Source organism: Cyprinus carpio, chromosome B14 (assembly GCF_018340385.1).
Source record: "Cyprinus carpio isolate SPL01 chromosome B14, ASM1834038v1, whole genome shotgun sequence".
Lineage (NCBI taxonomy): Eukaryota > Metazoa > Chordata > Actinopteri > Cypriniformes > Cyprinidae > Cyprinus > Cyprinus carpio.
This window is the reverse complement of record NC_056610.1, coordinates 8579307-8592894: the sequence shown is the minus strand read 5'-3', so window position 1 is coordinate 8592894 and position 13588 is coordinate 8579307. Positions and strand designations below refer to the sequence as shown.

At 36.6% G+C, this 13588-nt stretch overlaps 1 protein-coding gene across 1 annotated transcript in view; it reads left to right on the top strand.

The window, feature by feature from the left end:
- Positions 1-13378, top strand: part of LOC109063798 (protein transport protein Sec24B-like) — a 22620-nt gene extending 9242 nt beyond the window's left edge. The window contains exons 5-24 of the mRNA XM_042737951.1: positions 2645-2728; positions 2817-2980; positions 3061-3245; positions 3363-3465; positions 4295-4421; positions 4895-5004; positions 5086-5198; positions 5280-5398; positions 5961-6016; positions 6205-6411; positions 7779-7902; positions 7991-8149; positions 8272-8445; positions 8560-8670; positions 9043-9218; positions 9426-9563; positions 10337-10441; positions 10540-10632; positions 12193-12297; positions 13153-13378. Coding sequence (XP_042593885.1) covers positions 2645-2728; positions 2817-2980; positions 3061-3245; positions 3363-3465; positions 4295-4421; positions 4895-5004; positions 5086-5198; positions 5280-5398; positions 5961-6016; positions 6205-6411; positions 7779-7902; positions 7991-8149; positions 8272-8445; positions 8560-8670; positions 9043-9218; positions 9426-9563; positions 10337-10441; positions 10540-10632; positions 12193-12297; positions 13153-13266 — 2567 coding nt within the window. The 3' untranslated portion in view covers positions 13267-13378. The remainder of the gene's footprint in view (positions 1-2644; positions 2729-2816; positions 2981-3060; positions 3246-3362; positions 3466-4294; positions 4422-4894; positions 5005-5085; positions 5199-5279; positions 5399-5960; positions 6017-6204; positions 6412-7778; positions 7903-7990; positions 8150-8271; positions 8446-8559; positions 8671-9042; positions 9219-9425; positions 9564-10336; positions 10442-10539; positions 10633-12192; positions 12298-13152) is intronic.
- Positions 13379-13588: the final 210 nt, after the last annotated feature.

The following is a 13588-nucleotide window of genomic DNA, read 5'->3' as shown; positions in this document are numbered from 1 at the left end:
GGGGTCATATGATGTTGCTAAAAAGAAAAAAAGAACATTTTTTTGTGTATTTGGTGTAATGCAATGTGTTAATGCAATTTAAGGTTAAAAAAACACATTATTTTCCAAATACTGTACATTATTGTAGCTCCTCTATGCCCCGCCTTTCTGAAACGAGTCAATTTTTACAAAACTCATCATTCTGAAAAGTGAGGTGTGCTCTGATTGGCCGAATACCTCAAGCGTGTGACGGAAATATTACACCCCTTACCATACTGTGATGCCGTGTCCCAGCTCGACAAGACTAAACCAATAAAACGCATGAGGCATTTGTTGCATCCAGTGGGGACATAATTACTGATTATAATGACACTGTAATTATAAATTATACTGTCTTTTTACGTGTTGTGTTGGGTATCGTGCTGCGTAAACATAAAACCATGTCTGCATTTGTGACAAACAACAAGAACTACTCTACACTGCTCAAAACTCACGTTTGAATCATCAGTGGCAAATTCTTTAAATATGAAAACATACTTACAGGCTGTGAGTCATAAACGCTAGACTGAACTTGCAAAGTTGGAATTGCCCCACTTTATAGAAACAGCCTTTGAGCACAGAAGCATTGTAGGCTACTCTCCCAGGTTCAGGAAACAGTCCTCCGTAAAATATGCTGCACACATCTGAATATCTGGGTTGAACTGTTCTGGAACAGTGTTGTAAACACAACTTAACCACTGATTTCTAGTTGTGTCCTCTTTTGGAAGGCCAAACAAAGTAGTTTCGCTTTCACAACAAAACACACAGTGTCTCTAAGACAAGGCGTCGGCGGCGGAAACAACAATACTACAGCGAGAATCAAAGTTATGCCTTCTTTCTTTGCATGAACATTTGGGTGGTGTTATGCAAATATTCCCACACAGTGACGTAGACATGTGGGGGTGTGTTTAAACAAGGCGTTTTAGGAGGGTGTGGATGAGTCTTAACTTTTATAAAAAATATTTCTTTGAGTTTGAGACTTTAGTCTTTGCAACTTTAGGGATCTTATTTATTCACGAACAGCTTGTAACACTCCAAAGAGAAAGCAAAACTTGAAATTGCATCATATGACCCCTTTAAAAGCAACAAACACTCATAAAACACCCAACAAAATTAAAACTTTAACTAAAATGAACACAAAAGGAGAAAATATAAAAATTAAATCTAATTTTTAAAACTATAATAGTATCTCAGTGATACTAATTTAACATTGATATACACAGTATATTAATCTGAATTTTAAGCAGCCATTACTTCAGTCTTCAAATATAAATAATTTTTTGTAACATAAATGTCTTTACTGTCACTTTTGACAACTTAAGGCATCCTTGCATAATCACTGTATTAGTTTTGTGCTATACAAATTTGAAAACTAAAAAAAAAACTATTCCAAATTTGTATATAATTTTTGAGAGCCTGATTACAAAAAAGTCTCACCATTGAAAGCTATTAAACACTTCAACATAAATCAAACATAAAGCAGCCTTACAAATAAATTAATTAATGCAAACAAGTCCCTAGACAACATTACTTGCATGTAAAAAAATAAAAATAATCAAAAATCATGTGCCGTGGATAAATTAAACAGAATAGTCTCCGCACCGACAATAATGAAATTATTTTTAATTAAACCATATTGTTGATGAAAATAAGACACAAATAAAAGTGGTGGTTATTATTAATAATATATCAATGATTTTGAAAATGAAGTATCTGAAATAATACCATTGTTTCACATAACAGCATTTCTGTTTAAGCTGCGTGCGCTGTTGCTGAAGTGCTGAATAAACTGAAGCGCTTTGTTAGTGGGTTAATTATGCTATATGAGAATCAGATATTTATACAACATAAACATAATATTATAACTTGTATGCATAAAAAGACGCAAATGCACAAGTGATCTTGAACTAAGTTAAGCGCTAGTCAGATGTGTAACTCGATGTGTAACCAAACGCATTCTATATGTGATAAATCAGACCTATATACATAAAATAAGCATAATATTACAACGTACAATTGCACAAAAGGCTGCAAATGCACAAGCAAACTTAACTGTGCTGCTCATGAAGGTGCAGATGCATTGTGAATGCTCTCCTCCCTGTAACAACGCGCTTAAACATGAGTGCACAAAGATTCCATAAAATTATTTAACAGTAATGTTCTCATTATATTATGACAGACTTGCGCTGCACTTGTTGCACTCCACTGTATTTAACTTTTTGAAGTGATTCCAATAATATTTCAAGCAAGTAAAAACCATCATGGCGAACAGTGCGCATCTATAGTGTCTCTTCAGGAAATAATGCATTATTTATCAGCTTTAATATATCGGCAAAATGTTCTTATCGGTTCAATAACGCTAACATTAAAATTAACATTTATCTACCGATACTGATATGGTGGCTGATATATCGTGAATCTCTAATGCATATTATTTCAGGACATAATATGACACACAGGGACCTCTGCTGATATTGCTGAATCAATGTTTCAAACAATTTGGTGATAGTTCAAAAGTATGCATTCTTGAGTTTTTGAGTAATTTACTTGCTTGAAACTGGCATAAAAATGAGAACAGTCCTAAACCACACATGCCTCTTGCCTGTGTGCTTGTAAACTCTCACAGGTGGAGACAGCTCTTCTACAACCACAGACAGTGCCTCTCCGGTTCCCAACAGTTATGAGTCTCTGGAGGGCGGCGGTTACTCGGGTACATCCTTACGATGCTCACTGAGACATCTCAATGCCAGATCTGCACTTGAATGATTCACTAACGCTTTCTCTCTTTCTTTATTCAGATCTTGCAGCTCCTCCTGCTGGTGTTCCTGCCAAACAAGCTCCACCCTTCGGATACAATTATCCAACCATGCATCCTGCTTACCAACAAAACCCCGCCCCCAAACCAAACCCCTCCCCTTCTCACGGAGGGTACAACCCACCAGGATACCAGCCGTACTCACAGGTACTGACACTAGACTGGGATTCAGAAAGTGTGTCATTCTGGAAGAGGTGTGTAAAATGGCTGTGTTTGTGTTTTTGTAGCCTTTCCCGTCTCTGTCTGAGCTGTCATCAGCGTTAGGAGGCCTCGGCGGCGTTTCTGAACTGGAGGCTGAAACCTTAAGACCCGTGAATCTACTCCAGGAGAGAAACATCCTTCCTCCCAAACGTGCACCTCCACCTGAGCCCAACCTGAGCAACGACCTGCGCAAGGTCAACTGCAGCCCCGAGTAAGAGCAGAGAGATGACGCATGTGTTTGTCAGAGTTGTGGTTTCACACAACAGGTGCAGACCGAGAAAACAGCTTGGTTTATTTAACAGTTTCTCTTTCTTGCTGTCTCTTCCAGCACTTTTCGCTGTACTCTCACTAACATTCCCCAAACTCAAGCGCTGTTGAATAAAGCTCGTCTGCCTCTTGGATTACTGCTGCATCCCTTCAGAGATTTAACGGTAGGAGCAAAAGCACAAATCAAACTCAAATCATGGTTGATGTGCTATGTAGAAGTTAATAGATGTACACTTCCATTTAAAAGCATTTTTTAAATTAATACTTCCCCAAGGATGCATTAAATAGATTAAAAGTGACATTAAAGATATATACAAACATGTATATTTTAAATAAATGCTGTTCATTTGAACTTTTTATTCATTAAAGAATTCTAAAAAACAATGATCACTGTTTCAACAAAAAGCAGCACAGTAATGTTGCTGAAAATTCAGCTTCGCATCATGGGAATAAATTACATTTTAAAATATATTCAAAAAAGAAAACAGTCGTTTAAAATAATAATAATAATAATAATATTTCACAATATGGCCGTTTTTACTGTATTTTGATCAAATAAAAGCAGCCATGCTGAGTGTAAGAGACCTGGAAAGCATTTTGGGCAGACCTATTGATTGGATAAGTTTTGGCCATTTCAAGATTATCAATTGAATCAGGATAAATGAAGTCATATTTTCTGGCCATTTAAAAACCCCATACCAGTCAAACAATACTTATTTGTTCAAAACTTAAAGCCAGTCCCCAGACATTGTCATAGTTGTACCATCATGAACACATTGTCCCATTTAATATACAGTATCTTAGTAAACTTGATTCTGAGTTCCCACAATTTTCCGCTTTTGAATTACAGATAAAGATTATCTGAATTACAGATAAAGGTGTCATAAATGGGTGTCTTACTGTCTTATCAACAGCTTTACTGAAACAAACATTAGATCATGATAATGCAGGTTTAATCATCTCTTCATTGACTTTCTCTCTTTGTCTCTGCAGCAGTTACCAGTGATCACCTCTAACACTATAGTTCGTTGTCGTTCGTGTCGGACGTATATAAACCCTTTTGTTTCGTTTCTGGATCAGCGCAGGTGGAAGTGCAATCTGTGTTACAGAGTCAATGATGGTAAGAGTCTTACAGTTGTGTTTGTTTAGTCTTTAGTTAGTATGGTCTAGGGTTTCCCAAACTAGGGTTGATGAAGCAAATGAGTGAAATCAGAAGAACGTCATATTAAAATAAACAATTTTAAAAGAAAAACTATCAAAAATAAAGCGCTTAAAAAGATTAAATCTTATGTGACCATTTACTGATATTAGAGAACCATGAACATGCAAATGTGTTGTTAAATTATTCAAATATTAACTTGTTGCCTTGATACCTCACCAGAAATATTAATTATTGAGATTAAATATTGATCTCAGCCTTCAAGTAAAACTTTTATGTCAGATTACAAAAAGGTTTGGAAATCCCTGGTTTAGTCTGTTACAGTTATTGTACCATAAATTACTATTAAATTCTCTAAAATAAATAGTTTTCTCACATTAACATGTTCTTGAGTGTTACGATATGTTCTGATAAATTGTCTTCTTCTCGATCAGTTCCTGATGAGTTCATGTATAATCCTGTAACTCGTTCATATGGTGAGCCTCACAAGAGACCAGAGGTCCAGAATTCAACTGTGGAGTTCATCGCTTCCTCTGATTACATGGTGAGTGTTTGTGTGTCTGTCTTTAAAGACCTTTAATGTTACGCTTGCTTATTAATGTACATTTGCTTTCTCTCTCTCCAGCTTCGGCCTCCTCAGCCTGCTGTGTACCTGTTCTTGTTGGATGTATCCCACAATGCTGTGGAGTCAGGCTACTTGAATGTGTTTTGCCAGTCATTACTGGACAACCTAGAAAAGTAAGATATTACAGCTGATTCAATGTTTTTGAGTGTCACACACATCAGATGTGACCGTGGCTGTATGTGTCTCTCTCCCAGGTTGCCCGGAGATACTCGTACACACATCGGGTTTGTGACATTTGACAGCACTGTCCACTTCTATAACCTGCAGGAGGGTCTTTCTCAGCCTCAGATGCTGGTGGTGTCTGATATTGATGGTAATCCTGTGTGATCCTCTTATTTTTCTTTTTATCTGTTCATCGACTTTGATGCACATTAAGACTGACTTTTTTCTAAATAATCAAGTTTTAGAACTGCAAATTGGCCAGTTTTGATTGATAATAGCCATTTACACACCTAAAATGTAATAAAATAGAAAAAATATAGTAGAGTAGCTGTGTGTGTGTGTGTATATATTTCACTCGGTCACGTGACACGCGAGAGTAAAGAGGTGTGTTCGATTGGACTTGACGATCGATCGGTGTATGACATCAAAGTACGGCGAGAGAAAGCATAAGGAGACGTCTGCTCTCCTTATACATAAAGAGCTTTAAAAAATAATCACATATTAAATCACAATCGCAATATTGGTCAAAAAAACCACAGGCTTTTTCCACAGGATTTGGTCAAAAATCATTATTTTCACATATATATACTATATTGCCTTTCGCATATATACTATACTATATTGGCTTATTTAAATTGTGCATTCATAACAGGCCTACAGAGCATTTCATTGCATCTGTTGAGTGATAGTGACTATTTTTGTGTTTTTTTTTTGTGTTTTGTTTGTTTCATTGGGTGGTCTGCTGGTGAATCTCAAAGAGAGTAAAGAGGTTGGAATCTTATCATTCTCTCTGTGTATTTTAAGACCTTATATCTCTGTGTGTGTGAGGTCAGTTGTGTTTGTGTTCCCATTTCCTGGCTTCATCTTTTGTTTCTGTATCACACAAGCTTTGATATGTGACAGCATTTTTGAAGCTGGGTTATCTGACAGAAAGTGTGTCTGTGCATGTGCTCGCAGCTGGTGAAGGACCTGCTGAATGCGCTGCCGGGGATGTTCATGCACACGCGTGAGACTCAGAGCGCTCTGGGTCCGGCTCTGCAGGCGGCGTATAAACTCATGTGCCCTACAGGAGGCCGGGTGTCTGTGTTTCAGACCCAGCTGCCCACCCTCGGCGCTGGACTCCTGCAGTCACGGGAAGACCCCAACCTTAGATCTAGCACCAAGGTACCTCCCCTGAATCATCATTCAACTTAAACAGATCCTGTTCATGCATAAATGCAACCCTTCATATCAGTGGATGCTCAGTGATTAAAACATGGGACGTTTTTCAACCAGTTATAAAGGAATTAACATTTGCCAGCATAGAAATTGGCTTTACCAAGTTGTTAAAGTCATGACTTGAATATGACATGACATAAATATTCCGGCCATAAATATTCAGAGTTTCTTTAAAAGTCCCAAAAAAAGTTCAAAATTTAGTTTTTACAAATTGAAATTAATAACAAGTCATAAATAGTATAACAAAAGTCTTAAAGGGATAGTTCACCCAAAAATGACAATTCTGTCATTAATTACTCACCCTTATGTCGTTCCAAACTCGTAAGACCTTTGTTCATCTTCAGAACACAAATTGAGATATTTTTGATGAAATCTGAGAGCTTTCTGATCCTCCATAGACAGCAACGCAACTTTCACGTTCAAGGCCCAGAAACGTAGTAGGGACATCGTTAAAATCGGTGAACTATTACTTTAAGGGGCCTTAAATTTTGAGGACCAAAAAACAAGATTGGTCTAATGTGATTATTAAACTGTTGACCTCAAAGGTTTATGATTCCATTAAATAAATGTTAGTGCTGCAAAGTCAAAATGTGGCGCTGTTGCGCAGTTTACACTCAGTTTATACCATGCATTTATGGCAAGCGATTTTTTATGATTTGCCTTTGATGAATTCTGACAATGTTTACTTTATGATGTTAATAGTGTAATGTTGTAGATGGTTGTAAGAGTACATATTTTATCTTGCTTATCTTTTTGAGCAGCTGGAAGTCGGTGTATTTCAGACTTGTTTATAATTAAAGGGTTCTGCATTTTTTATATATATATATATATATATATATATATATATATATATATATAGATATATATATATATAAAAAAATTTTGAATATTGGTATTTTTGTTACTCAGTGATCTGTATCTGGAAATTGATTCTATGTCAACACTTATGGCTTCTCTCTGTGAACAACTAACATTGTATAGATTTAACTAGTATCGGCACAATAATCTTTTATTGCCTTTCTTTTAACCGTATTATTATTGTAGCAAAATCCAATACTAACCTCCAATTCACATGTATCGGTATATTACTACATAAACCAGTTTTAGTACACATTTGTATATATTCAGTAATACGTCTTGAGTATTTTAAACTTGCAATTACCCTGTTTGGCTGTTAAATGTGTGCTTGATTAATTAACCAAAAGTATGTTAGATAACATGATTTATTGTTATTTAATTTTTTCTTTACAGATAATTATGTTTCAATGAATGTTTCAGCATTTTGAGTGTTTTGTTTGCTTGTTTGTGTTCAGAACGTCCTGCACTTGGGTCCTGCTACAGACTTTTACAAGAAGCTTGCTCTGGACTGTTCTGGACAGCAGATCGGAGTGGATCTGTTCTTACTGAGCTCCCAGTACTCAGACCTGGCTTCTTTAGGTACACATACACACACTTAATGTTCTTTCTCAGCTCTTATATGTGACCCAAAATTGCGAAACAAGAAATAATTTTTCGTCTTGTGCAGCATGTGTGTCCAAATATTCAGCCGGCAGTGTCTTTTACTACCCGTCCTTCCATCACATTCACAATACGGCACAGAAACAGAAATTTCAGAAAGATCTGCAGCGATACCTCACCAGGAAGATCGGGTTTGAAGCCGTCATGAGGATCAGGTGCACCAAAGGTGAGGGGGCGGAGTTACACAAGCTAATTCTGTGCCACAGTTGCTTTGATTGACACTTCCATTAACCAGTATCTGCATTTTCATGTCTCTTTCTAATGACACTTTCTCTGATTGGTCAACAGGCTTGTCCATCCACACTTTCCATGGCAACTTCTTTGTACGCTCCACTGATTTGCTCTCTCTGGCCAACGTGAACCCTGACTCTGGTTTTGCTGTGCAGATGTCAATCGAGGAGAGTTTAGCCGATACTTCGCTCGCTTGTTTTCAGGCTGCTCTTCTGTACACATCCAGTAAAGGTAATCAAACATTTGCGCAGTTATACTAATCCATTTTGACATGTTTACATCGTCAGACCACTCCCACAAACTGAGTAAGATTTCCTCTGATTGGTATGCGTTTATGATTGACAGGTAAACGTCGAATCCGAGTGCACACTCTGTGTCTGCCGGTGGTCAGTCAGTTGAGTGAAGTGTTTGCTGGAGCTGATATCCAGGCCATCTCATGCCTTCTGGCCAACATGGGTGAGTAGAATAAACACATTGACATTTTAAGTGCAGAATATTATGTCAATATACTTTGCACAGTGTCCTGTTGCTAGTATGATGAAGTAGATGTTTTCCAAGCACGTTGCAGAGATGTGATAAACTGATAATTGAAATTTATTGTGTCTTTATTTTTTTCTCCATCATTTAGTAGCAATTTTAGCAATCAGTTGTTGCAGCCCTAATTTAAAATAATTTAATGACATGCATTTTCACACTAGTGAGAGCATTTTTTTCACCAACATGATGTTAAAGCAAAACAGTAATCACTATAGAGTTGTGTTTTTATCATTTAGGTTGATTTTGTTTGTTTTGCTTTGCTGGAAACATCATCTCTGTATCTGTTCGCAGCTATCGATCGCTCCATCTCCTCCAGTCTGTCTGATGCCAGAGACGCGTTAGTTAATGCCGTGGTGGATTGTTTAACGGCATATCGTGCTAACGGCTCAAACATCCAGCCCTCCGGCCTGATCGCCCCTGCCGCCCTGCGTCTCTTCCCTCTATATGTACTTGCTCTGCTCAAACAGGTGGGGGCGCTGAATGCACATACACCACCAGAGATTCACTTACCAACCACATGTCATTCAAAAGCCATTAAAAGGATCGAATCAATTTCGTAGGGGGAAAAGTGAAAGGCAAAATGACCCAGATCGTCAGAATACAATAAATTGTTGTTGTTTTTTCATCTGTTAATCATTTGATATGCTTCATATGTTGCTTGTTTGGTCCTTCAGAAAGCTCTGCGAACCGGCACCAGCACCCGTCTGGATGAGCGAGTGTTTTCTATGTGTGAGTTAAAGAGTCAGCCGCTCCAGCAGATCATGCGCATGGTTCATCCGGACCTCTACCGCATCGACAACATGACTGAACAGGTAACGCACATTCAAACGGGTGTGGAATATAATGATGCAGGATTGTACAGTCCATCCCTACTGATTGATATTCCTTACCACCATCTGTTGCCCTTGAGCCTTTGAGCAACAGATTAAATCCCAGGTTATTCAGGGAGCGCTGGCCCTTTAATCAGTGACAGTATTATTAGTTTTCTGTAAACTGCTTTATGATAAAAAAAAAAGAATAGCTTAATTAAATGATGAAATGAAAAGACATTATTATAATACTAGAATAACCCAAACACATTGTTGAGTAACACTTTAAAACCTTTAAAGTGTCTCTTTTGTTGTCAACAATCAGTTTATAAGTGCTTCTCAGTACAGTTTGAGAAGATGACTGCCACATTATGTGACCTTAATCATGATTTTGGTTTTATTTCAATTAATTGTGCAACCCTACATAAAACCTAAACCTAAACAGATGTTAGTATGGATTTACTTTTCCACTTGTAATCATTTTCTGCCATTTACAAAGTTATAAAAATCTTTTTTATACATATTTACCAATGTTTAGATTTACTCACATTTTCTTATACATCATTCTCAGACTTGATGAACAAACAAAAACACAACTCTTCAAGGGAGTTGAAGTTGACATGCCTTTTCTAAAACCTCCTGCATCAATCTGACAATCAAAATCGCTGCCAACAGCTAGTCATATTTCAGCAGCCAGTTTTTTTTTTAAAAAGTAGCCAATAATATTGAAGTGTGGAATAGGATGAATAGAGTGATGTGTTGTATCTGTCCTGTAGGCGGCGCTGCACCTGAATGACTCTGTGATTCCTCAGCCTCCCTTACTTCAGCTCACTGCAGAGAAGCTCACCAGAGAGGGGGCCTTCCTCTTGGACTGTGGCAGCGTAAGCATTACCACACAGTTATCAGGATAGAGCAATGTTGTGTCGCAACAGCTTCTCTCATTAATTCTACACTGTGATTTCTGCCCTTTGCCCTGTAGGTGATGTATCTGTGGGTGGGGAAGTGCTGTAATGAGACGTTCATACGTGACGTGTTGGGCTTCCAAAATTATGCATCCTTACCGTCCAACATGGTGAGTGTGTGTGTGCGCGCATGGTGAACTGTTCTCCATTTTTCACAAGTATTTTCTTTCACCCTGTCGTGTTAAAGGTGACGTATCATATTTATCCTAAGGAACAGGATTTTCTTGCTCTTCTGAAAAAGCTACAAAAATGACATTTTCAGGAATCACATTGTGTAGATGTCACAAACACAAGCATATTAGCATGAAGTCTTGCCTAGTTAGACATTATAAAGGTACCACCTATTCACAACTAATTAATATTAAGTGACTTAATGAATGACAGCTTGAACTATCTATATATATATATATATATATATATATATATATATAAGCACTTTAAAATGACAAAAACAACAACTACTCAAAATTAATTAAATTATTAATAGAAAATATCATAAAATCTAAAAATTATAACAGTATATCAATGATACTAAAATAACACTTCAATGGTCATTAAAAAAAACTATTTTCATTGCCTTTTTTGTTGTTGTTGATACATCAGGGAAGTGATTTCTAGACTATGGCCTCTTACGTGTTAAAAAACAGCATTCCTGTTTGGAACACATTGGCTCGTGTTTCTCAAACTCTTTGCTCATATGATCATATTCTCCACATTATGAAACACAGAAGCTGCTTCTGATCAGAATTAGAACATGAACCAAAGTTTGTCTCGAGTTCAGCGCATTTGTTTTTCATTTTGGAAGGCGTCACTGTCGGTCGGCATTATCTCACCCTGGAGGGGATTGTGGGCCATGTATCTTTTCTCTAAATGATCTAAACCTCACATAATTCACTCCAGTTTCAAAACAAAAACCACTGTCCTAAACGTCTGAATGTCTCTAAGAAATCCCCAAATTTCATTTTATCTTTTTTCATTTTTCTGTACTCCCTGTGTTTGTTTGTTTTGTTATTGTTTACATTTTTCTGAATTCCATTTTAATGTTGATAATCAAAAAGCATGTCTAATTAATAAAAATTCATTCACTTATAGAATTTAACAATTTATTAAAAGTTAACACAATTCTATTTTAGGACTCTATGAAATCAGTTGAATGTTTTCCCCTAATTCTTTTTTTCTTTTTTAATGTATAAATTAAATGCTAGTGACCAAAAGTGTCTAATTACTTGAAATCATGTAATTTATAGAATTTAACAACAGTTTATTAAAAATGTATCATAAGTTACGTTTTTTGGGTTTTTTGGTGTTTTTGGTGTTTTTTTATGTTTTTTGTTTGTTTTGTTTTTATGGATTTCATTTAATAGTTTAATTACTTTAATTATTACATAAAAATCAAAAATCATGTCTAATCAAATTAAACAACTTAATGTATTAAACTTTTTACAATAATAGTTTCACAATAAAAAAATGATTTCAGAAATTCTGTTGTCTGTTTTAATTTTTCTTTATTTATGATTCAATACATATATATTATCAAAACAGTGGTGATCAAACAGAGTCATGAAATTTAAAATTAAAATATTATAAAATATAATTTATTTCATCTTATTGACAAAAGCAGAAATTATTTTTGAATGAATAGAAAACCCGTTTATTGTTGTTTTTTTCAGACTGAGATCCCTGAGCTGCAGACGACGTATTCAGAGCGAACTCGAGCGTTCATTTCTTGGCTGCTGGAGTCTAGAACCTTCCTTCCTGCTTTTCATGTGGTCAAGTATGTCTGCTCTCTCTGTTTCTCCTAAATCCATACAGATTTCTTCCCCTCCATCTTTCCCAATCTCTAAATCTCTCCTTTTGCGCCCCTGTTATTCATAGTCACAGGGCAGCATATTGTTCCTGAGGGAGGATCTTGTGTTTTTATGCTATCACAGACTGCCTCCTCTCACTGTGGGAGTTGCATTCCTTCAGAAGTTTTTTTAGATGTTGCATGGTTTTGAAATCCATGTTTTAAAAGAGCCCACTAACATTTCTCTCAGTTTTAAAGGAATGCTTCATCTAAAAATGAAGTTTCCTGATTATTTACTCACCCCCACGTCTTCTAAGATGTAGATGTTTTGTTTCTTCAGCCGATGAGAAAATAAGGTTTTGGAGGAAAACATTCCAGGATTTTTCTCCATTTAATGTTGGTGATTAATGTAGGGTAGGTGATGTTGTTATTATTATAACATCAGTATTTTTTAAAAAGAAACATCTAAAAGCAATATGACCGTCTCAAATAACTCAGTCAATATTGGGCAATGCATTTGAGCATGAAATTAAAACTTTTTTTTTGTCATTACAATAATGTAGTGATTTTCATTTTTTTTTTTTTTTTTTTTTTTTGTCCATACTATGGAAGTCAGTGGGACCCAAACTGTTTGGTTACCGGAATTCTTAAAAATATCTTCTTGAATGACAGAATTTTTATTTTCATTGGATGGACTGTCCTTTCAGATATCAAAATTAATCACAATTTACATTTTGATGAAAGATCGGAAGACACGTGCACAGATAAATCATTCACAGTAAAATAGGGCCAGTTATGATTTCACGTTGACTTTAAGCCTCATGCAATTATTGTTTTTCTCCAAGACGATGCCTCGACCAAGACCAGTTTTTTCCAGCACCTCGTGGAGGACCGCACTGAATCTGCCTTCTCTTATTACGAGTTCTTGCTTCACATTCAGCAGCAGATGTCGAAGTAGAATGGAGGAACCCCATAGAACCGGCCCCAGGTTTAAGGCTAGCTTCTGTTCCGCGGCTCAACTATAGCAAGGGAGCTCTTTCATTGGACCGCAGAGAGGCAGAGACACATAGGATCGGCTATAGGTTTGGGGCTAGCTTCTGTTGCACATAGAGACACTGAACAAGCTGTTTTCAGTCATTCCCATCTGCTTACTCCCCTTTCATATTTAGCCATCATCATGCCTAGCCAGATGCAGCGAAGAACATGTTCTGTGTTCATTTTCCTGTATCTTATATTGTGTTTGTTTCCATTGTTAGGATTATTTTTAGGATTTTTTTTTG